The sequence below is a fragment of the Sander lucioperca genome, chromosome 12, assembly GCF_008315115.2.
Source record: "Sander lucioperca isolate FBNREF2018 chromosome 12, SLUC_FBN_1.2, whole genome shotgun sequence".
Lineage (NCBI taxonomy): Eukaryota > Metazoa > Chordata > Actinopteri > Perciformes > Percidae > Sander > Sander lucioperca.
In genome coordinates this window covers 11,049,009-11,074,143 of record NC_050184.1, presented here as the reverse complement: position 1 = coordinate 11,074,143, position 25,135 = coordinate 11,049,009, and the positions used below count along the sequence as shown (strand labels likewise).

Below are 25,135 nucleotides of genomic sequence, written 5' to 3'. Positions count from 1 at the left end.
CCCTCAGTCTCTCCATACATCTACGGTATTTTGCTTTCATCCTTCTGAGGCTGTGACCTACGAACACTCACTCATTCTCCGTGTCAGAGTTTTGGATGACTGCAGCTGTCACGCCTCCCGACAAATTGTTTCCTGGCAAAAGGACAAAGCCGTGCGGGCCAGCAGCATCTCGTGCTTCCACTTTCCCTGAAACGGCCGCTCCATTAGCGATTAACTAGTGCTTGTCAGCGAAAGAAGACAGACAACAATAAGCCCCATCGTCTTGCATTAAGCTGTATGCAACTGTGTTATATTGCTCAATTGATGAGCAAGTGGCTGAGGAGAGGCTGCTATCGGCAGGCAGGAGCAGGCCAGAGATGTCTCAGACAAAGTTACGGCTGGCTAAATTGGTGTTGACAGACCACAATTAAGCGAGCTGTTGTCGCCTCGCGTCAGTCGTCAGTGACCCAAGTATTCTCACAGTAAATCATGTTCTGTTGAAGGCGTCCACTTACACTTTTGAGTGGATAACTGCATGCATGATTTACTATGATGGAAATCATTTGTTTACTTCTCAAATAGATGGGTATGTCAAGGAACTGAGAGAAAAGTGATTAAAAGGGTCAAAGTTCTGTCAAGTGCACTATACTTTACCTTGTAGCGTTTGTTAAATTCTAGATATGGATAGATTGGACTACCAGTATGTGTATAAGTCAAACTATAATATTATATTATCATATCCTGTTAATATCATGTTTCTCACCATCAATACAGTACATAAAGGAGCAATTAAAGTAATAATATGGTAGGAGATGCAAGGAATTAAGGCTACCATCATCTTAATACTTTGGGGCGTCATAAACACTGAGCATAGCGGTGAGCGGAGCAACTAATTACAACTCTGGAACATACTTTAACCCTGCCTTCCTTTTTCTACTCCAGGTTTCTTCTTTAAAAAGGCGACAGAATGATTTATAAAAGTGTGGCTGGAGTGGACATGGGAGGACAGAGTTTCCTGGTGTTCAGCCTATCAAGTAAAGCACCAAGAGGGATGCTGGGTAATACAATGGAGCCCTTGATGAGGGAGAGTATAGAGACAGAGATGGAAATAGCAAAACAGCAGAAAAAAGCAAGAAGACAGGTATTGGACATTTGACTGAAAGAAAAGTTGATTATTTGAAGTTTGTTGACCCCAGACAGGCTCTGAGAACAGGCTATCAGTCAAATTCCAAGTTCCTGTCCTCTCCCTAGCCTCCTTAATTTAAACTGTTATCTCCATCCCTCTGACTGCTGCTAAAAAGCATGAAAGAAGTGCGCTCAAAGGCTCTGCAAAGAGACAGTATGCGGCACAGAGAAACAAGACAGAAAGAGCAACCCGATAATAACTAAAATCAAAAATACCAGAGGACAAATGACGACACAGCATGGTTTTTCTTTCTTCATAACCAAAGGTAATGAGGGCAATTTTGTAAAAGGAGGCCATACACTCTCAGACCTGTAGGCAGTCTCAGAGCACAGAGTGATTGCCTCTGGATTGCAGAGAAAAGGGATTTTAACAAAATTGTTTTACTCTTTTCTCCCACCTTAGCCCCTTCAAAATACATCAAATGCCATAATTCTATTTAATCAGAGGAAAGAACAACAATAAGGCAGACTACATGTTCCTGCCCTCCACCCATCCAAACACAGGTCTGTAGCAGAGGCTGCTCCCTCAAGTTGCACTACACAGCACCATCTAGTGGCAATGTATACAGTCAGAGGCAGAGCAACATGGGAAATAGAATAGAAAAGGTTTTGTACTCCATTGTAAGGGACTCTCAATGAGAGCATCAATGTGTGACTCATGGGTAAATCCATAGTGTTTCAGGCATTTGTTTGTGCCCACTGCCAACAGACTGCACAACAAAGGCATTTATATTATTAAAGAATCTTCGATGATTAGTCTGACGACACAAATGAAGCTCAGCGTAAATTCTTTCATGAAGACTTCTAAACTTCATCCACCTCTCTCTCTTCCTAAACTGATCAGCTGTTTCGAGGCGTTCACTTTTCAGTTAAACCAACCAGAATTGGCCATAAATTTCACGAGCCAATCAGAGCATGGCATCCCTGCTTTAGATCTGTTCTTCTCTCTGCTGCTGTCAGTTATCATTTCAGGCAAAGCGTGCCACCCTCCTCCTCCCCTTCCACCTCCAGTCATCGTCACTCACTGATTGAAATACATTATTCGAAATTCAATTTCCTATGTTTTGCCATTTCATAATATCATTCCTATACTACTGTATACTATTCGGTTATCCTATAATTCTATAATATATACTACTATACTATTTACATAGATCTTTGTCACATGTTTTATATATTTTATTACCGTCCATTGCTTGCACTTCAAATCCTTTCAGCGCTTAAAATTCACCTCAAAACCTTTTCAACATTTTTACTTCTTTTTTTTAGTAATTCTGTTTCAGCTGGCACTTCAACTTCTTTCAATGCTTCAACCTCATGTACAACTTCATATTCTTCTAATATCTTCAACTTCAGCTTTTAATGATATGCACAGCCATTCAAACATTCAAAACGCTCAACATGTTAAGGCATTTAAACAATTTCAAAATGCTAATTTTCAGTATGTACAGTATTTCATTTTATTATGAAGTGTATTCTACTCCATTATATTACTACACATTTTATTGTATAATATACTATTAAACTGTAAATACAGACACTGATGTGTCTGCAATATGTTGTCTTTCTAAGGAAAATGCACTATTGGTTAGAGTCACTTTTTTATACGTATATTACATTAATAAACCATATTTATGTACACCAGCCCAGGATTTTGTACTGCATATAGCTCTCAAAGTTCCATTTCCCAAATACAGTATAGTTTACAGTATACATACTTTTATATACTCTGTATAAATCATTTATGGTGTAATTCTACTTATTTTGTCCTCTTTGCTGAACCTATTCTGTATCTTTTATCTGGTCTGTTTTTATATAGTCTATAGTCAATACACTGCTATCATATCATATTTTAAATACCATGATTCCACATAGGAATCCAGCCGGACAAACAGACTGTCGACAGCCACATTCAAAGTATTGACATGTTTTGTTTTTGACTGAAAAGGTCAAAGGCCAAAGCAACTTGATTGATTTTTGCAGGTTTAAATAACGGTACAGTTCCACAAGGGCTCAGAAGAGGTTGTGGTGGTAATCAGACATGAACCCTCACATTTGTGGTTCACAAGTGGTGTCAAGTGCTGTTGGCAGTGTGCAGCTGCCTGCCCCGAAGTCACACCTCAGCTCAACACAGCTATAACACCTCAAAACCTCACATCTCTGACAGCTGTGACACAGTACAGGGAAGTGTACACTGTCCCATCAAACAAGTCTTGGTAGTGGAAGATGCAGAGACTGATGTTTTAGAGATCTGCTGATAATATGGGAGCCTTTTGCAAGATGCAGTGAGACTTAGGGTGTTGTTGCTGCTCTTCAGGAGGCATTATGTATCAAACCCTTGTCAGTAAACACCCAAAACAGATCAGGCTCTGGATTAACACTCACAAATAACATATGCACACAGACACACACGCTCAACTCCCACACACAGACAGAAATTACTCTCCTCCTGCTAAATATCTCTCACCTCATCAAACATTCATGCCAGAGAAGGCGAAGGTGGTGAAGAGTGTGGTAGGAGATTTTTTTTTTGTCACCCACACAACCGTTTTTGTGCCTAGCTATTCTGGGATGATTTAGACAGATCATCAGTTTGATGGTTCTTCCAGGTTTGTTAGAATTTCTCAACTTGAGTCAACTTTTTTTCATTTAAAGCAAAGAAAATGTTTCCCATTGGGGGCATTAATGTTCTTAATACATTTCATCTCAAACTGTCTATTAGATTGAGAGATATATTGTGTACAAAGTTGATTTTTTTGGACTACAGCTGACAGTGGCAATAGGAGAGCTCATTAAGCGGCCAAAATGGAAAGGGTTCAAACTTTGTTGAGCATGAATACGCTCAAGAATTAATGACAATCTGCCCATTAGATGTTGACATTATCTGTGTACAATTAGAAGATTTGGCCCAATAGTGGCAATAGAAAAGATCAGGGGGTCAACAAAAACGTAAAGCTCCATCCTCTGGGGAACATTAACATCTACAGCAAATTTCATAAAAACCTGGCCATAAGTTGGTGAGAAATAGTCTGAACCAAGGATTTGGAAGGATAGACCAACTGTAAAAAGTTCTGTTTAGACAGTCGAAAAATGATAGTTCGTTAGATGGGAAAACAATGATCTGCATTGTCCAGTCTCTATAATTTTACAAAACCAAAAATAACACAGCCAGCTTTTCACAGAGATGGGCCAGGAGTGCATAGATGTGACGATGGGCAAAGCCCCAACAATGCTGAAGATTCTCTCCACATTTCTCTTATTACTTCTTCCTTCCACCCCTCTGTGTTCACTGCTGAACTGCACCAATCGCTTCTATGTTTACAGCAATGGAGTGGCAGTTTGCTTTCAGAAAAGAGACTGGCAGTGTGCAACTGAAACCTGGATCAAGTTAAGAGCAATGGCTAAGGCACATTTTCTCAGTTTCATGGAGCATATCATCATAACACACAACAAGTGTGCTGACTGTAAATCCAATTATATATATATATATATATATATATATATATATATATATATATATATATATATATATATATATACTTTATGTAGCCTACTTGAGCTTCCTTCCCCACTTTGATAACCAGCTTCTTTTTCCACCATCAAAGACAGCCTCTTCGAAAACTCTATGTCTCACTTTGGATTTGTGATGTAGTTGACAACACATTGTGGGGCCTTGTTCCTTTTGAGTAAATAACTATATACCTTTAGACTATTTCACTAGTAAGACACAAGTAGGGCTAATGCTGTGTTCACACCAAATGCGAAGCGAATTTTCGCTTTGTGTTACGCTGGTGTAGATACCAACAATGTTTGTTCCCATCACTAACAATATTGGAAATAACCACTTTTGCTGCTTTGTACCGGTTGTGGAAATCCCAGATACGTCAGGAAAAAAAATGCTAAGTGTTGGCACACATAGCTCTGTTAATTTCACCATCTTCTCCAGGAACTACATCTGGATTACTACCGCTTCCAGCGCTACTTGAGGCTGACCAGTGCCCAGTTTGATAACCTGTTAGCTAGGACCTGTGTCAGGATTTCCAACTAGAGGCATTCCATCTCAGTTGTGGCTCTCTGGTGTGTAGCAGTTTCATAATTGGTGTAAAATCAATAAATATCTAGCAAGTCACAGGTCAGCTGAATTAATCTGGTTGACTACAGCGGTATCTACCCAAAATAAACAGATTTTGCTGTGACTTAATTTCAATAAACGGATCAAAAGGATGCCGAAATAACTACATCACAAGGTCGATGTGTAAAGTCTGAATTCATGCTTTGTCCGCAAGACGACAAGCAAGCAACTTTTAAAATGCTTGTTTTTCTGAATGTAGTTCGGATCGATCAGGGCTCTGCTATGCAAGAGAATCTCAAAGCTGGTTTTGCGATACAGCGTCACGCAGCAGAAAATGAAGGGGTCAAAGGGCTAAAATGCCCCAAGAAATCTCAGAATACCTTTAAAAAACTGTGACCGAGGGTCAAAAATGTATGATTTCAAAGAAAAAAGAAAAGTAATAATATTTACCAGTTTAGGCAAATATCGTAATTAATTAAGCCATCATTTCATTTCCATTTCTGGCTCTAACACACACTCACACAAACAGCGCTGTTACATAAAATGCACTAATAATACCAAAATGCTTTTTATTAACTCATTTTGGTACAAGGTATTTGCTTCATTCGAGTTGCGTCATTCGCATCATTTGCATCGCCCGGCTAAAATTAGTCCATTCACGTCTTTGCACTGACTTTGTATGTAATCATGTTGCATGAAAAGTTTGCTTCGCGTTTGGTGTAAACTCACCATTAGACTATGTATGCTCATAGTTAATTGCCGAACCAACAACTGAAATAAATGCTTTCAATGCGATAACGCAGTCATATGATTTTTAGTCACACTGGCATTGTAGCTCTGGGGATGGTGATGTCAGTTGGTCAGTCAGACTTTGGTGATCCCCTGACATTTAATGTTGTGCCAATAGCAGGTTGACTAATGCTTTTTATTTTAAGTTAATTAAATGTTTTGACAACTGTTTGGTGGATTGCCATTACATTTGGTACATACATCAGTGTCCTTCTTTAGGATGAATTAATGATCCCCGGACTTTTCATCTAGCATCGTCATCAGGTCAAATTATAAATGTCCATAGTTTGGGACCAAATTGATGCAAAACTAATGATATTCCCATAATCTCCAGCTGCTTACAGAGCTAGCATACCTGTAGAGTCTTAATCTTTTTTTCTAAATCCTTGTTTTATTCTCAAAGTCACAAACTATCATAATAACATAGAAATGTTAAGTATTTGAGCAAGATTTACAAACACACACCTCCAAAGAGGGCTTCTGTCAAGAATCTAGCTGTGTAGGAGTTTGTTGGCAAAAACACATGAAGCACCTGAATAATTTGAATAATTCTCTACATTTGTGTGGCTCCCTATAAGCAGTGTTTACTGCAACTTTCAGATAACAGGGATATTGTTTCTTAGTTGGGAAAATTATAGTCTTGATCATTCAGATCATGGTATGGTAACATCCAGATTTTTTTTTCTTTCATAAAGGATTTAACAGTAAATCAGTTACATGGACAAACTGCATGCAAACAAGATGGTGAGCTACATCTTACTTACACTGTGATATGTTTAATGCTGTGGAAAAAGCTCTTGTTTTTTTCCCTAAACAATATCCATAATGTCAACAAGTCCATACTGATCGTTGTCATCCATGGTAAAAACAAAAGGGGGAACACTGTCCATTTACAACAGACTGATTGACTGTCAAGTGGTTGCGAAGGTAAGAATAAGTGAATTAGTACATAAATGCAAATGTACCATGGTGCTCCGATGACTGAGTGTATGGTTGTTTTTCTGCTGCTTTTAATTGGTGATCTGGTGACCCTCGATTGTAAAAAGTATAACATGCTGTAACACAGTGAGAGCCCAGCCTTGGCATGCGTTAAGTGTTGAAGGCTCGCCCATGCACATAATTACCACAGTCTTTCTGAGGTTATCCATGCCACGAGCGGTTGTTAAGTGGTGCGGCTTGAATTTGGAAATCACTTCCCTGGGGGTGTGTTGACTGTGTCGGTCTGTACCAGGTACCAGTTACTGGTCTTTGTAATTTAAAAGCACAGAGGAGAGACATGACAACTTCAGATTGGGATTTAACTAAATGACAGTACTTTATGGACACAAGGTTTTTCTTTGTTGAAATTTGATATTTTTATGTTTAAACAATCACAGCAGTATGGTTGCAAAAGCGTTTGACTTTCTTCTAAAAGACCATTTACGTCATCACACAAAACTTTTTGGGGCTTCTAAAACTCATCATGGGCTTCCCGAAAAAAAAAGTAATCTTGATATGCTCTACCAAAAATGATAACTTAAACTCAATCTTCATCTTACCAATAATGACCAAATTAGCACTCAACAATAATGACTGGCCATTATTCTATGTTTGATTTCGAAGCCTAATATCTGCCCATTACATCAACAAACCAACATAATGGGTCGGTCAACTTTAACTGACCAAGACACTGATAACATGCTGTTCACCATCAACTATCACAAACAGCTACAAGTTTTTACCATCACTTCCATAAGGAAGGATGCATGCACACGCTCACGAGGTTGACGCAACACACAGTACTAATCTACAGGTGGCGGTAACATGCCAAGATTAGTAAACATGGAATCAATCAATGCATTAAAAACTCGGCTTTACAAATTTTTTATGACAAAGGTGCTTAGAGCTCAAGGATACACGTGCACAATGCACTTTGGTGAGTAAGGTTTTCACTTTTTAATCAAAGTGTGTGTAAAGCTCTGGTCAAATCGCTCTCTCTCTCACCTCTGGTTCCTTACTGCTGCTTCACACTTACATGTTTCTTTCCATACTTTTTTCATTCTTGTTTGTTTACAGAGGTCTTGTGGCCAAGGAGGCCTTCAGTAATTTCCTCTGGGAGACACAGGTCAGAGATGGATGGAGTAATACTCCAAGAACAAGAAAGAGGTGGTGAGAGAACAAAGGCAGGATGAAGAGAGGACAGTAGAATGTGTGTGTGTGTGTGTGTGTGTGTGTGTGTGTGTGTGTGTGTGTGTGTGTGTGTATACGCATACGGGGGTGGAATGAGCATACGGGGGTGAAAATCTTACAACATGTGACTCATTTCATCAAGAGGTTAATTTCAGGCTAGGACATGGGTTTAGGATTAACATTAAGTATGGCTTAGGAATGAGTGTGTGTATGTATGTTTGTGCATCCCTCTTACCATCGTCTCTCGGCCAATTGGAGCAGAGAAGACACACTCAAGCTGGAAGACGACTGCCAAAGCTTGATGATTGGTCAGCCTGAGCTCCAAGCTGCTGCGAAGGCCCAGCGTCTGAGGGAGGGATGATGTTGCAGAGCTGAGGAGATAGCAAAGAGAGAGAGAGAGAGACAGACACACACACACACACACACACACACACACACACACACACACACACACACACACACAGTGAAGGTGTAAAGGTTGTGTTTAGAGAGAGACATAAGGAAATAAGCTATTATTGGACACAAATAAAGACTATTTGTGACCTATGTGCTTTAAAGCCATTACTGACAAAAATGATAATGCCTCACTAGAGTCCCCTTATTTGGTTTAATACAGTTTTATTTTCTGTTAAAAAGGAAAGAAATCAATGTGTTGGAGGATTTCCACTCGCTTGCTGAATGTTCCCTGGCAAGCACTGGCCTCCTGTGTGAGCAGTGGAACAGCACTCTTGGTATTCGTCATTCACAGTTTGCATACACCATAGGCGGGAGCATACTGTGGAGCACCGGCGTGTCACGAGGTGGGGCCGAGTGTCTTTTTTTTTTCTTCATGGACTCTCTGGAGAATGGAACAAGTGAACACTTAACTCTCTCTCTCTCTCTCTCTCTCTCTCTCTCTCTCTCTCTCTCTCTCTGCTGTCTGGAAGCACCAGGCATAACACAAGCAAGACAGATTGTCAGTTTTCAAAGGCAGCACCCAAAACAAAGGCAAACATCATAATTATTGCCTAAACTGTTGTTATCACACTAAGCCACTTTTACACAAACATTTTCTTCTTCAAAGAAAATTGAAAAGTGCAGAACATAATGTTTGCTGTTAGTTTTATCATGCCGATTACTGTTATTCATATAATATAGTAGTTGAGCAAAGATTGTTGGTTAGCACGTGGTTGTGCTGATTATGCTTTTCCCATGTATGTGCACACATTCTGATGCTTGTAAGACATCCATATAATCATCCACACAATCAGCTAGTGTCTCATTTGAAGTAGCAAACAATGCATTTTGATTCAGACGCATAAAGCCAATCATCTCTCACTGTCTGTGTGTTATCGGTTGTTATATATATATAAATAGTTATATATTATATGTTGAGTTTTACAGCATATTCTTTGGCATTTTTGCATTATTATTTCATGAAACTGTATAATATATCCCACTTACTCATACTGAGGGCCACAGCTTAAATAAATGACCTTTAAAAAGGTGTGGAAGAATATAATAGAAGACATTCAGTGTACGCAGTGGCTTCTGTTATTGATGGCCACTGACAGCATGTGTGTGCACACCATTATGCGTTTGATCAACTAGGTATTTTGCAGACACTACTGTCAGCACAAGCACATTTGTTTTCGCAGCCTTTTCCACTGGACATCATTAAGGCATGACACATTTATTGCAGTGAAAAGTATCAAAATTTTCACTTTTCAATATGAAAATAGGAAATACCAGCAGTTTAACATTTTAACAAACTCAATTTCATTATTTTTGCTAGAGCAGCCAGGCGCACCCCCAAATCTCAAACCTTCCATCACTATATCATTCTGAAACTCTACTGAATGAGAAAATAAAGCTTGCATCACAGCTATTCTTTAATAGTCTCTTGTGACATTTTGTATTGTAGTGATGTAGTATTCTGCATATCGTCCGTGGAGAGAAAGGTGATATTGTGGCAGCATTTGCACTTCCTCTCTTTATAACATGCAGGAGCAAAATGCTCAGGTTACCAACATGACACACAATGTCACTGAAATAGACACAAAACCTTTTTCTTTTTAACCCAAAGCAATTCTGCTCAAATGGCTCAATGATGTGCTCTGCCCCTGACAGCTCATTCATTGAAATGGCTTGCTGTTGTTTACTTGTGCACTCGCTTTCCACAATAATGTTAGGCAGGGTTGGGTAGAATTCACATTTGAACAGATACCAGTACCTGTAACTGTACTGGTATCCAACGGTAGCTGTTTTTGGTACTTTACTCTCTCTGTAATAACAAAAATGTAAATTCAGTTGTAAAAAATGATGTCCAAAATTCTCCCTACCTCCCTCTCCCCTTCCAAACCCATCACTACAACCTCTAACCAGTCACAGGCTTTCAGGCAGGATGTTGTTTTTTTTTTTAGAAAAATCACAAAAGATTTTATTATTTTTCAGCTGGACCTGTATGCTCTGTCATTTCTCCTCTACTCTTACTGCTGTAACTTGCGTCACTCAGCGCTGACAGACACACACACACACACACACACACACACACACACACACACACACACACACACACACACACAACGCCAATGGTCTGTCACCAGGGCATAGCGGGAGAACGCTGTCGTGTGTGACTTGGAGGAAGCACATGATAATTTAACGTTGTCTGCATTGAGTTTTGAAAGGTATAACCACACTTACGACCGCTTTTGGCTCGCTATTGCCTGACTCACTGTGACTTGAACAAGCTGCAGGGGTGACATAATCACGCTTACTCTCTCTATACTCTAAGCTACTCTCTCACCCATATTCAGATGCACTCCCAGGTACCGAAATTGGGCACAGATTGATTCAATGTGAATTGGTCAGTAACAGTAAAGGAACCGTGTTCGGTACACAACCCTGATGTTACGAAATACTTCCAGTGATTTCTCCAATTAGCCAGCGCAGTGACCAGCTCTGAATTTGTGGATACATCAAGTTTAACAAAATAAAGGGGTGTGCCTTAACACTGTTACTCTACATGGAACTTTCTGAAAGTATACTCATTTCATTGAGTGTTTCTCGTCCCTGGAATTCAAGTTAGATTTAGGATCTATATGTGATATGTAGTGCAGGAGGTGCACATTTTAGGGTTCAGTTTCCAGCTTTACTATCGTACCTCTCCAGCTTTGTTCTGTGTCTGACATGCTAAAACCATCCAATCTAACTGTTTTACTGCGGATCTAAGGCAGATGCTGGTGACCTTACATTAACACATTGGCTTTGACAAGGTGAGCATTGAGTGTCATGGTGTCTCAATAAAACCCAGGGGCAGAGGCAGTAGGAGCCATATCTCCTTGATTGGTTATGAAGTACTAGCAGGTATTGGACTGTATCGGAGGGCAGTTTTATGAGGGTGGAAGCCTGTGTGGCATGGAATAGTGTGTAAATTATAAGGCTGGGGTTAGGTTAGGACATGTAAGGCCTTATCGAGCATACAGTACTTGTTGTTTGAGCAAGGTCAATGGACTACTTACAAATTGGATCCTACTAGATTATATTTAAAAGGTAAATGGAATATGTTGGACAGATAACCTTGTATCCATGCAGCAACTAATAATGTGTGTAAAAACATTATGTAATGTTTTGGCCTTTTTTGATAGACGACTGTAACTGACCTGACCTTATTAAGCAGGTTGCGTATTAGCCAGACATGACCGATGCACATTATAACTAAGAATTGATTAGTATGGAAAGCCTCATGTTACCTTACAAATAAAAAATAATGGTCTTAATCAATTCCACACAGAGAGGTTTACAGATTTTAAATTTGGGGAACAAAAGGAGAGGGTGTATCGGATCAGCAATCAGTATCATCTGGTACCCTGAGTTAGTGTATCTGTATTGGGGAGAAAACGTCTGATTGGTGCATCCCTATATGACAGTAGAGAATGACAGCAACTCAGGTTTTTACTTTAATAAGTCACCGGCCTGTAGGTTTGCTTGTGTTGTTAAGTCGACCTGTAAGTGTGGCATAACGGAAGCAGCTCAAAAAAGAAGGGTTGTGTTGAGGTATTTTCAAATTTAGTCCAGTTTGCTTTAGTCCATATCAAAGCCACCAGCACGTCCAGCAAAAGTGGAGTGCATTTTCTGTCTACTCATATGACAAATAAATGACACCAGTATGTAAAATAACTGATGTCGACCTATTACATGTGATAGGGAAGGCAGAATGTGAAACACACCACATATATACTGTAGATGTTGGAAAGCAGTCTGCAATGTTCCAGACATCTCCTAACCAATATTAAACACAAATGAAATTATCAACCTAGCTTTTTCAAAAATACAATTTTTGCTGACTTTACAGGAGAAACTTTCAATGACTTGCCTATCAGCACAAGGACCAGCGCTGGGACAAGCTGATGAAATACTATAAAAATAGGCACTCCTGAAATTAATCACCTGGAACTCCTGAAAGGAACTCACCTGTCCCTGACCAGGGTGCTCTGTTTGGAGGTGCTGTCTGATCGGCCTCTGGCCCCTGATGCTAGGGGCTCCAGCACCACCACTTGGGGCTTGTCGAGAAAACACCAGCCATTGTGAACCCCGACATGGAGTCTCCTTTCCTGGATGACAACCGTCCTCAGTGCACTTTCTGGTCCTGGCTGTTTCTGAGAATCGGTCAGAAGAAGATTGGAGTTACCACACAAAACAGTCATAGACAGTATACATTATATACTATCATACATTTGTGTACTTTTAATTGGGGTATTTTTTTTGTGGTTTTGAGGAGAGCCCTTTAGTTACAATGGAAGAAAATCTTAATGCTATGACATACGTTACTAGTTTACACAATAGTGTGCTTCCAACCAATTTGTGGTTACGTTCTTGACAGTTTTAACATGATAATTGGTGTGGAAGAACTTTTGATTATTTTTTTTGTGGCATTTTAGGCCTTTATTCGATAGGACAGCTTAGACATGAAAGGGGAGAGAGAGAGAGAGAGAGAGAGAGAGAGAGAGAGAGAGAGAGAGAGAGCGAGAGAGGGAATGACATGCAGCCAAGGGCCACAGGTAGGAACCGAACCTGCGGCTGCTGCGGTGAGGACTGAGCCTCTGTACATGGGCGCATGCTCCACCAGGTGAGCTACCCAGGTGCCTGGTGTGGAAGAACTTGACGACCTTGCACAGTAGTGTATTTTTTAAAGCATGAGACTGACTTAACATTCTCAAATGTCTTGAAGCGTATCAGATCATATTTTAAAAGCTCATGAAATCAAAGAATGACAAAGGAATGTAAATTTTACTTTAGATCATGTGGACCAAATATGAAGAATAACTATATTTAATGAATTCTATCGCATATCGCGTATGCTAGTCTGTTTGTCTGCTAGTAAGCAAGAGATTTCTCAGAAACCATAATCAATTGTATACAAAATTAAAATCTCAAAATATATGTTATGTTACGAACAACACGGATGATGGTATATATATGGATCTATTCTAAGGCAATTACAAGGACTCAACGACAGCGTGTCCCTGTTATCTTTGCATATTATCCTCAGGTCACTTTGCACCCTCATGGACTGACTGTCAGTGCTCAGGTACTCCGCTTTGCACTACTTTTGCACTCCATGCCACACTATTGATGAGTGAGATTTTGGAGACGTTTAGCATCCCATCAACTAAATATTCCTTCAGGCACATTGCTGTCTGGACAACAAAAAGAAAGGTGACAATGTTACAAATATGAATATTTAAAAATGAATATGGTCAGCTCACTGCAAAAAGATCAAAACCGATATGGTTTGAACCCCACTAGGAATAAATATGTGGCTGTTCACTCATTCCCTCTTACAAAATACAAACAACTTGTGCGTCACAAAAGTCAACATACAAGTCCAAACACTTCCTGTTTAGCTGTGACCTTGTTGTGTGTACTGTCACTATTGAAGTGCATGTTTTTATGGTCTAAAGGATAAAACTATTATTATTCTAACTTGGGTCTTATATCTATAGTTGTGGTCTCTGTTCCTATCAGTCAAACGAACACTGTACGAGGGCTGGGTATGGAACTCCTTGGCACAAACTAAAAAGTGTTCATAGCAGAAATTGAAAACGGTCAAATACTGAAAGTTGGCATCAAATGTCTGGTCAGAATTGTAGTCTTGTTTTAAATACAAAATGTTGCCTTGTTGTTGGATGTTGGATTTTTTTTTAACCAATTTTAGCGGTTTAGATAATCTGGCTGAAGGGTTTCTGTGTTCCCTGCTCTTAGCAATTACTTTGGTTAGTTAGTACAATGTCCTATAAGTGATAGAAATGGTGGATAAAACTGTGAAAAGAGAAAGAGCCAAGTGGTAATAAACTGGAATTATACTTCAATGAAATAATTGTATGTCATATTTTATGGACACCATGGTTATTTTGTTTGTTTTTAAACTATACTATATGTGCTAATTAACAAATGTCTAAAAAAAAAAACAAGTCAATGTATCAACAGACTGTGGAGACTGTGCTGCTACCATGTAGCTGCTGCCACTAATAATGCACAGCTGACTGACAACTGCTCGGTGATTGACTGTAAACTCTCTAACCCCAAAGTGCAGAGCCACGCTGAGCTTGAATCTTGTCCCACTCCTTCTTATTTGTTTCATTTCAATCTTTTCCCTCTCTCCATCACGTCTCACTCCCACTCTCCCTTTCTTTGGCTCTCTTTTCTTATTCTCTCTTTTAGGTCCCTCTCGCTGCTCAAAACCTTCTCCATATCCACCCACACCTTCTCAATCAAATTAGCATATCAATTCAGCTTTGGGTTTTTCTTTTAAAGCAGCAACAGCAGGAGGAGCAGCCGAGCCTGCCTGACTACTGTACAGCCCACATACAGCTCAATACTGCTCATATTACATCTCTGCACTGATTCCATCCCTCTCTCCGTCGGACTGTTTGCTATCTACTCTCCTCTTGTTATCGTTGCTCACACTTTCACTTACAAGCAACGGCTGATATGTGCTCAGCGGTGAACTATATTTTTCTTTTGGTGATAGGGATGAAAGATTAGGGTTCTCATCGTAACCTCAAGAAATTCCTTCCCTTCTCTGTTTCCTCCTAAACAATATTTTTAAGCTCCTCTCGTCTCAAGTGCTGTATTTTGTAGCACGAGAAAAGATCCATGTTGGTTACACATTTGTGCGATTCTGGCAACTCGAGAACAGAAGCGAGACAGGTAAAATACATTTTTTATAATGGATACTCACAATGCCTTGTCAATAGGTCGACCACATTGAGCTTTGTTGAAGTTAACTTTTTTTTACTTAACTATAAGAGGAAGTGGTGACTCACTAATGCGATGCTCTATGTATAGTTTATTTTGAATCGTGTCAGCTCTCATTTTGCTTTGAGAGTGATGCATAACTGTCTGGCTCCATTCAATTAACGCTTATGTGCCAAGATGAAGATGTATCCTCACAGAGGACCGTACATTACACGTTTCAATCCCACATCAACCACATGCACCACGCAAGAAAATGATACAGTGGTTCTCAAACCTTTTTCAATAATGCAACCCCATTGAAAAAAATGACAAGACAAGTACCCCCTAACTGGTTAGGGGGTACTTGTCTTGTCAAACATTTTTTTGGTATAAATGAAAAGCCTAAATAAAGAGGTACCATACAGCGCTGCACGGCAGTGTCTGGTTTCCTACACAATACACTAGTAACTGAAAAACATTTAAATGCTACATTACACGTTTAGAATTCAGTACTAAAAATCCCTACTAACCTTACCTACTAAATTCATTCATTGTTATAGTATAACTATTTTAGGAATTATGCATAATTCCAATGCACCCCTAGAGGTATGGGTACCCCATTTAGGAAACACTGTTCCAGAAGGTGCTTACATCTCCAGTCGCCTGTTCGTCAACTCTGCAAAATGTACGCTGAATTGTCTATTTTACAAATATTAGTTGGGCTGGTTGACGTTGGACGGTGATGGCATGTGGCTATGAGTCGCTCATCGGGATCGAGAAATCAACTTGCCAGTCTCCTGCCGCCTATGCTAGCCTGGGCTAGCTAGCCAGCAGGCTCAAGTTTTCAAATGTAAACTTCAGACTAAACACAGAGGAAAAGGTGGAGAAGATGAGATCAAGCGAGCAAGTCCATCTCTGCGTCCATTTCCATCTCCACATCAGAGGGGGCAGGCGTGGAGGAAGTGAACACCGACTGCCACTTCTCTGCTGAGCATCCCGCTAGTGTGCAGGCGGCCTCCGTGTGAAGGAGCTGAATGGGATTACATTTCACTGGAATTGTACCACGTACGATTTAATGTGACAAACTAAAAATAATTAATAAAATTAATTAAGATGTGTTGCAAGTGAAAAGGGAAAAAAAGCTAATGTGTTAAACTTACATTTACATATTTAGATGATCTCACTGCTTTGTGTGACTGAATTCTCTTGATGATGGTGTATAAAAGAAACAGCTCTCAAGCAGTCCCGTTGTGAGAATTTCACCCTAAATTTTGATGCAGGTTGTCTTGAGTTGAGAAAGCTCTAAATCGGCTGTCGGTGGACTCACAGTGCAATCTAGGACTACCAATTTATTGTATCGACGACAAACAATTTGAGTTATTTCAGTAATTCAACTTAGAACAACCTGTCCAGATGCTTCTATCTCATCTACGCTTTATGCCATTTTGGTTTGGAATAGATTCTGGCTCCATGTCCCCATCCTTAATTCCGCCTATAAAGCTCCGATTGGCTCAGTTGTTTCTTCAACCAAGGAAACGTCTATAAGCAAAGCACCAGAACTATTTGAGTTAATGAAATGTGAGCTGTGGGTCTGGAAACAGGCAACACCTTTTAAAACCTGAACTACAACAAAGAGAACTGAGGGCTGGCCCTGTGATGACGAAGGGGAGAACGCCAGAGAGTGGATGTGGCGTAGCGGACGTGGCGTAGGGGACGTGGCATAGTGGACGTGGCGTAGCGGACGTGGTGTAGGGGAAGTGGCATAGTGGACGTGGCGTAGGAGACGTGAAGCAGCGGCCTCCAGACGGCAGGAGAGACCGATGCCAGCAACCATCTTCAGACGTGAACTGAAACAGCAGCTGAGTCAGTTTAACACAGCACAAACTCCTCTAGAAGTAGGAAAGACATATTGTCATCCAGGCTAGCTTAGTGTCATTCTCACGTTAAACGCAACACACAGGGAGAGGAGACAATATAATTAATGTTACGAGCTGGGTTAGCCTTAGTAGCTGTGTTTCTTTGTTCTACAGGCCCAGGTGAGCTTAACATTGTAACACATAGCAACATAAATGCACGTGTCTGTACAGTGTTTACATAGTTATATAGGAATACAGATGCACTTTTTCACTGTGCCCCTCTCTTTATTTTTTCCTACTTTTACCCTTATTCTAGTATATTCATTAGTATATATACACAATTTATGTCGTTGTATTATATGTTTTTTTGTTCGGTTTGTTTGTCCGTTTGTCAGCATGATTACAGAAACACTGCCGGCCCAATTTTCATGAAACTTGATAGAAGGGTGTAGGATGGGCCAAGGAAGAATCTTTAACATTTTGGAACAAATCTGAATCACTGGGGCGGATACATAAATTATTTTTCACTTTCATTAACAATGCAAGATAGGGCGTTTGGCCTTGTCGGAGGTCTGCACTCTACGAGTGCCCTTTAACTATAAATACCAAGCATCCTGGACAAAAAATGTCTCTGGGCTGAATAAATCCCAATCTTACCTTATTAGCTTTCATACAGCTGGTGTAAATTAGCTATGTTTCCGAAACAAAACATTACATTATATTTGAATTGTCCTATCCAACAAAAATTGCTCTTTTGACGAGTGGCAGAAAGCAGCGTAACTATGACAAGTTATCTGTAAATAATTGCTTTCAGTGACATCCAGATTATAATTATGAGTGTGTTGTTTCCTACACTGTCTGTCTCTCGCCTGCTTCCTCCACTGCAGCCAGTGCTGGGGAAGATGACAGAGAAATGGCTTTGTCTCTTGTTGGACAGGTCTGCCACAAAGTGTTTCACAGTGAAAATAAAAGAAAGACAGAGAAAGTTGTTTATAAGAGAACATCAGTTAAAGTGCTGCTTTCTGTTCTCTGCATCCCTCTCCTCACTCCCCTCCTCCGAGTTTCTCTTTCATTTATTTTATTGCTCTTTTTTCTCACTCCGTCAGTTTCTCTCTCTCTCTACCTCTCTTGCTCGATATCCTCTTTCTTCTATCGCTCGCCTCTGTCTGCTGCCGTCACAGATTTCTTCCTCTCTCGCCTGAAATATGAATATTTTAGAGCTAAGAAGCTTAAAGGGAACAATGAAATGGCCCCCAAGTTAAATTATACTCCATTTCCAGAGTCACAGAAGAGGGACTTTTCTGAGTGATGTGCGCACCGGTGCCACGTGGGTGTGTCTTTCTCCTTTTCCACGCACACAAAAGCTTGTTGTCTCCTGCTAATGTCATATTTGTGATATTTCCCCAGATCCTGCTTTTAGAATTGCTAAACCAGGCACTGTAAGTAATCGATCAACATGGTCCCTTTAGCGATCATAATGTACACTTGACACCTGGGTTACAAAAAGTGTCAGTCCCTCAGAGCTAACATGCCTAGATGCTATTTATATCATAAAAGTAAAAGGAGAGGCGGTGGTGGGGGGCAGAATGAGCAGCACTAATTTGCATGCTTTTGGAGGCAGTTTGTTTCAGAGCTTTGTTTTAGAGCTTTGTTAACAAAGTAAACAAAAGCAGTGTTTTAAGGGAAGAGATGGTGGTGGAGTTTTTTGTCTCACAATTAGACGAGTCACCCTAGTGTGGGCGTTGTAAAAGGGAAACTAAACATTCTGCTTAACCATCCATTTTCTGTTGGAAAACAAACAGAGAAAATGTATTAAAGCCAGTGCATCACTTTTATCTGTGATGGTTTCTTTCATGGCTGTTAGTCTGCAGTGCATCAAGAGCAAGCCAAAGCCGATTTTATACCAATTCGGCCTTGAGGGCTCAACAGAAATCTTTCTTAAAAACCAAGGCCCACATTTCTAATGTGTCTGTAATCTTGAGGAAAAATGACAATATTTTTTGGAAATCTGTGTTGGGATAAAGTGCTCGCCACAAAGTCAAAGATAACTCTGGTGGAAAAACATATCTTACCTTGGAAAGAAAAACTCTACAGAGAATACAGGAAATACAGTTTGGTGAAGTATTGTAGTGCATAATGTAATAAAAGAGTATTTGATTCCACTCCACATGAATGGTATTAAAGGTGCTGTAGGTAGGATTGGGAAGATCCAGGACTTCTCAACAACTTCTCAGTCCCTCCCCCCTTTCTGCTGAAGCTCAAAACGTTCTCCTAAGCCCCTCCCCCCACAAGGGAGAATTAATGTGTGTGCATGAGCAGTGATTGACACGCAGTTAGACACCCCCCTGGCCATGATTGGTGCATCTGAACAGGGAGCTGTGAATTTTTGCAAATCGCACTACAGGCTGTAGGTGGTGCCAGATTTTTTTTTAAATTACCTGCTTCATGTAATTCTACTCAGCAAATATGACAGAAAGTTAGTTTTATAAGTCTTACCTACTGCACCTTTAACTCGACATTTTTGCCTTTTTTTTATTTTGGAGGGTGTGTTTTTTTTCCTCATCTGAATTTTAATCAAAAATAAAACGATACAGAAACCTCTGCAGTACAGATGACACACACCTGGAAAGCACAATCGTCGTCAAATATTAAACAACAAAGATTCTCTTGGATTCAATTTACCAGTCCAACTGCTGGGGGAGGCAGTGCGTGACAGATGGGTGAGGATGACATATTAGTAAGCAAAACTGATTTGGTTGGGGACACTGTCATTTGAATGAAAATTGAACTGCTGAAAATGAAAGAAAGTAATTTAGAGTGAATTTAGAAATAATAGCAGGGAAGAAAAATGAAGAGCAGGCGGCAGCTGCCTCATTGTGCAAGTTTGAGGAAAATGAGTGTAGATTTTTAGAGGAGGATAAATTAGTTTCTGAAGGTTATTTCTTTTGTGCTCAAAGGGCAGGAGATGAAGTGAGCGAGCAAGCTCTCTTTAATAGCTCCAACTGGGACATAAGAAGCTGAAGGCAGAAAATGATTCTTGAGTCTGTAATCACCGAGTAGGGACTTCATAAATGGCCGTGACAGGGCTTAGTGGCACTGATCAATAAAAGGGTCAGAATTCTCAATATGCGCATCTGAAACATGTGACCTGCTACCAATACTGTTATATCCGATTCCATTCACATGTGACGCCGAAGAGCATCATCGGACAGAGACAGGGTATACAATACTTTTGGGTTTCGGACTGTTGGTCGGACAAAACAATTTCAAGAACATTTCCAGACGTCACCTTGGACTATGGGGTAATTGCGATGAGTATTTATCAGTATTTTCAAACATTTTTTTAGTCCAAATTTTAATTGATTAATAAAAACATTATTAAAAATGATTTGTCCATATTGTAAATAATTTTCAGCTGCAGCCTAACTGTTGACCGTTGACTATTTTCATGCCATAAAATCCCCCCCAAAATTTCTGATTTGCCCAGAATCATGATTAAAGTTGAGAAACCTCCAAATCAGCATTTAGACTGCCAGAAGACATTAAACGTGTAGGTACTCTTGCTAAGAACTAGTTTGTAGCACGAGTAGCTGTTTAGAATGGCCATACTTGAAGGCAAGATAATCCGACAAGCACTTCAGCTGAAGTTTACTAGTGACGACTTAAGGCTGTGTACAAAACCACTCCCTATTTACTACATACTACACTATGTATTTTCCACCATTTTATTTGGGTGTCTCACTGTGACATAAATGCATATGCTCAAAAATCCCAACAATGGAATGCACAAAATGGCAAGCGTTAATCGTACGTCAAAAACAATTGTGGCCTTAAAAGAAATTTGCGTTAACTCAATATTATCGGGTTAATTTTGACAGCCCTACTAAAAACACCTAGGTTTGGTGCTTCATACCTCTTGCAAAGTAGATTTTCTTTTTTGCATGGCACCATAAAAGCAGTCAGCTATTCGTCAGTAAGTTTTTGTGTCAGTACTTTGTGAAATCAATGTGTAGGCTGTTGTAAAAGGTAATAATAACTCTACAGATGGCAACTGTCATCTCAAGAGGTGTGTGTTTGTATATGTGTGTGTGAAAGAGAGACACAGAGAGAGAGAAACCAGATGAAATTATGTCCCACATGAGTTTTGTATAAGCCAATTACCAAGTGAGTTACACAACTCTGAAATGTTTCTCTTTGAAAATGAGCAAATAAAAGAATAAATCTTCTCTGACTTTTTGTGACTATCACACATCTTTCACATAGTCATGCTATATGCTAGATGGCTGTTAACTTATCATTTTTCATGTTTTAACCAATTGACAACACAGCAGTCAGGACACCAACCTACACATCTGCATCTATGTCAAGACGTGCATGTGTGCGCGTGTGTGTTTATGTGCGTATGTGTTGCTACCCACACAGTGGATGTTAGCTCCCCCATATTGAGGGTGAGTCATCCATGGCAAGAAACAGTGGCAGCATCATTAGCATGCCGCTCTCATCCTCCCACTCCCCTACTCCTTAACAGATTTTAACTGGCATAGCGCTTCCAGTGATAAATCACTGTTGCCCTATACTGCTGAAACACTCCCATAATTCACAACCAAAAATATTAAGTCAAACACACTCATTCTGCTGCCTTCCTATTTCCCTCCTCATACCACTTGTCCCTAAGCACAATATAACTTACACCACTTTCATATTATACCACCATGAGCACATTATTGATTGGCTCCACTTGGAAAGAAACCCCTCATGCTGGTACAGTCCAACTATGAACACCAACAGGACACAAACATGCGTTATCATAACCTTAAGGCAAGACACTACAGCCTACAGAGACTGTGGGCTATTTTGCATGTCTTCTTTCAGACTAGTGGAAAGAAAACATCCAAAATACACATTCAGGTGTTTATTTTACTATGCTTTGTCTATTTGCCTGTGTAAATTTATATTAATATGTTATATTTATTGACATTGTCAATAACAGACAGAAGAGCACTTTAATGCTTTTTTTCTGAGCACCCGCATTGAGAGCCCATGATGCGGGCCCTGATGGCATGTAATCAATGATATTTGAAACTGGAAGTTTATTTCCCTGTGTAGAATCAATATAGTTGATCTTATTTTATTCTGTTGATAATAAAAAGGGCCATGCCTCAGGGAAGAGCTGAATTCCGAAGCAAGTGATAGTTATATTTAGGATGAAATGGGAATAATCTCCGTTTTCTTAAACAATACCATGTCACCGGGATGTGGGATTTCTCTTGCACTAGACTTTTAAAAACCCTTGTCACACGAGGGTACATGATAAATACAAGCCTTCCTTTTACAGATCACACAAATTGAAATATTGCTTAAATCTTAATCAGAAACTTTATACATGGCATTTGCCCTGATAAAAGGCACAGTGACTTCCAAAAGACTCACAATAATGCAAAACTTTCAATAGCTGAGATCCCACTAGTGATTGATGGATCCTACTGATATGGTATCAGCTCTGTACATCCCACAGTGTTCGTAAGTGTCTCCTGGAGGTCTCTTTGTTCATTTTGGTCAGATTCCCTGTTATATTACTTCAACAGAGGGAAAAAAAAGAGAAAAAAAAACAGTGACTCAGACTTTTAAAGTTTATGAATCTATCTCTTCTCCTTCAACCACTGTGCACTCTGTCTCTTCTGACTTATAGGGTCTATAACCAGTCACAGTCTATTTCGTCTAATCATTGTATCGTCAATCATTACGAAGACCCGCATTTCATGAATATTTGATGTGAGCCAAGTGAATTAAACCACATTCCTTTGCACTGCATCAGTTACAGTGGTTACAGGTCTAATAATGACAAGGAGAAGGCACTCAGCTAGCACATCCGGAGGTGCAGCCAAACTCGGTGTCCTTAGAGAACAATGTGCGAGACGCCTGCTATTTCAGAAATGTACAACCTTCTTTGTCTTTTTTTATAGTACCACGTCCACAGGGGCAGTCCTACTTTGAGTGAGTTTTTCTTCTTTTAGGACAAATGAAAACTTCCTGGAGCTTTGTTGCCAGAGTCTTTCTCCATTCATTAAATCAGCCTAAGGCGTTTTGTTCTGCCTGTGGCATGGCATCGGTCGTCGCCTGCTTCTCTCCTCCTATTCATCGTCTTCTGTGCTCCCAAGTCATTTGATCACAAACCAAGATGTTACGTAATTTCTGACGAGATCTCCGGCCCTTTGATCAAGAGTAATATATTTTATTGAAGGTTTAGGTGAACGTTGATACAGGTCATTTGAGGTGATGTAGCCTCTAGCTTCACTTGGGGAAGACAGACTCGTTAAAGCAACCCTAGCGATGAATAGTGGTAGTTTTAAACTGGGAGGTTGAGATTGCGTTTGGAAATGTTTAAAACCACAGTTCAAATCAGCCTAGTGCTCATCAAAGTGTGCTATGAAGCTATGGAAAGTAGCTACAGTAGTTCACATGAAAAGCACATCAACTAGGGCAGTAGCTGTATGATTTATGGGAAAGTGGACTGTAAAAAGAAGGAGTCACACTGTGATAGTTTGTTGAGCTAAAAATAGCAATACTTATGGGGAGATTATGTGAAGACTGTATGTCAGACTAGCAGCCAGCATAAAGGATTCGTCTCATGCTGTACTGTACATTCATCCGCCACCCCATTCCTCTTCATTTTTTTCACTCCATTTCTGCCTTGATACCAATTTAAGCACAGGCACGCCGGCATGGAGTCACAAACACACACACACACACACACACACATGCAGAAATACACATATTGCCTCACACAACGGTAAAATTAAGTTGGCAGGTGAGGTGTCAGCATCATTTCAGAGACAGCTTGATGACAATCCAGCTGGAGTCACACTTTTAAAAGGTCACACAAACTTTCTTTCTCGGTCTGTTTCTCTCTCTCTCACACACCAACACACACACACACACACACACACACACACACACACACACACACACACACACACACACACACACACACACACACACACACACACACACACAAAGCACCCTTTAATTAAAAGCTGCAATCAAGCTGACTGGTGCATGTATTAACACCTCTCTCAGACATGAGAATGTCGTCACACCACTGAAGTTATAAAAGCCTAGAACATTTAACTAATCTATGCAACTTGGGCTGGTTGTGAAGACCTTCAAAGAATATCGCACAAGTGACAGAAAAAAAAAAAAAACTGAACGCCAAGATGAGATAAATATTCATGCTAACATGTCACCTACCTTAGAAAAACACGACAAAGTTGTAGCCTCCTTTTCATTGTTTGTATTTAATTAGATACTGGCTCATGTACAATATATTATCAGCAAAGGTGCTGCCACAACCCACTACTATAAACATTTGCACAAGTGAATGTCCAGACAATCCAAATGTCATACATGTGGATGTCGATAAAAATAACGTGAAAATGGTGAAAATTTCCCCTACATACCTTAGCTTTCAATGTACCAGTCGATCCTCATTCACATGCTCACTTATCATCATGATCACTGTGTAGGGACCAAAATAATTAAATCGCGGATGCAAACAACATCCTTAGAGCAAAGGCTAAGAGCTCAGCAATCCGAATGGAGCTCAGAGTAGAACCACTGCTCACTCATAGTGAAAAGAGACATTTGAATATAAAGTATACTGCTCATTCTTATGAGGACGTCTCCTGATGCCTCCTTGTGGAGGCCCGGTGACGGCGACGACAACGCCGACGAAGGAGAGGACGCTGGAGAGCGATCGCTGAGCGGCAGCCTCCGGACAGCAAAGAGTGACCGATGCCAGCAACCATCTTCAGACTCGAACTGAAACAGCAGCTGGGTGAGTCAGTTTAACACAGCAGAACCCCTCTTA

General features: G+C 40.1%; 1 protein-coding gene across 5 annotated transcripts in view; it reads right to left on the bottom strand.

Annotated features, from left to right (window-relative positions):
• nphp4 (nephronophthisis 4) overlaps positions 1-25,135 on the bottom strand; it is a 152,529-nt gene that overhangs the window by 86,116 nt on the left and 41,278 nt on the right. For all 5 annotated transcript variants that reach the window (XM_036008075.1, XM_036008077.1, XM_036008076.1 and 2 more), the window contains 2 exons: positions 12,647-12,831; positions 8,430-8,565 (listed from right to left, as the gene is read on the bottom strand). In XM_036008075.1, the coding sequence (XP_035863968.1) occupies positions 8,430-8,565; positions 12,647-12,831 (321 nt within the window). The remainder of the gene's footprint in view (positions 1-8,429; positions 8,566-12,646; positions 12,832-25,135) is intronic.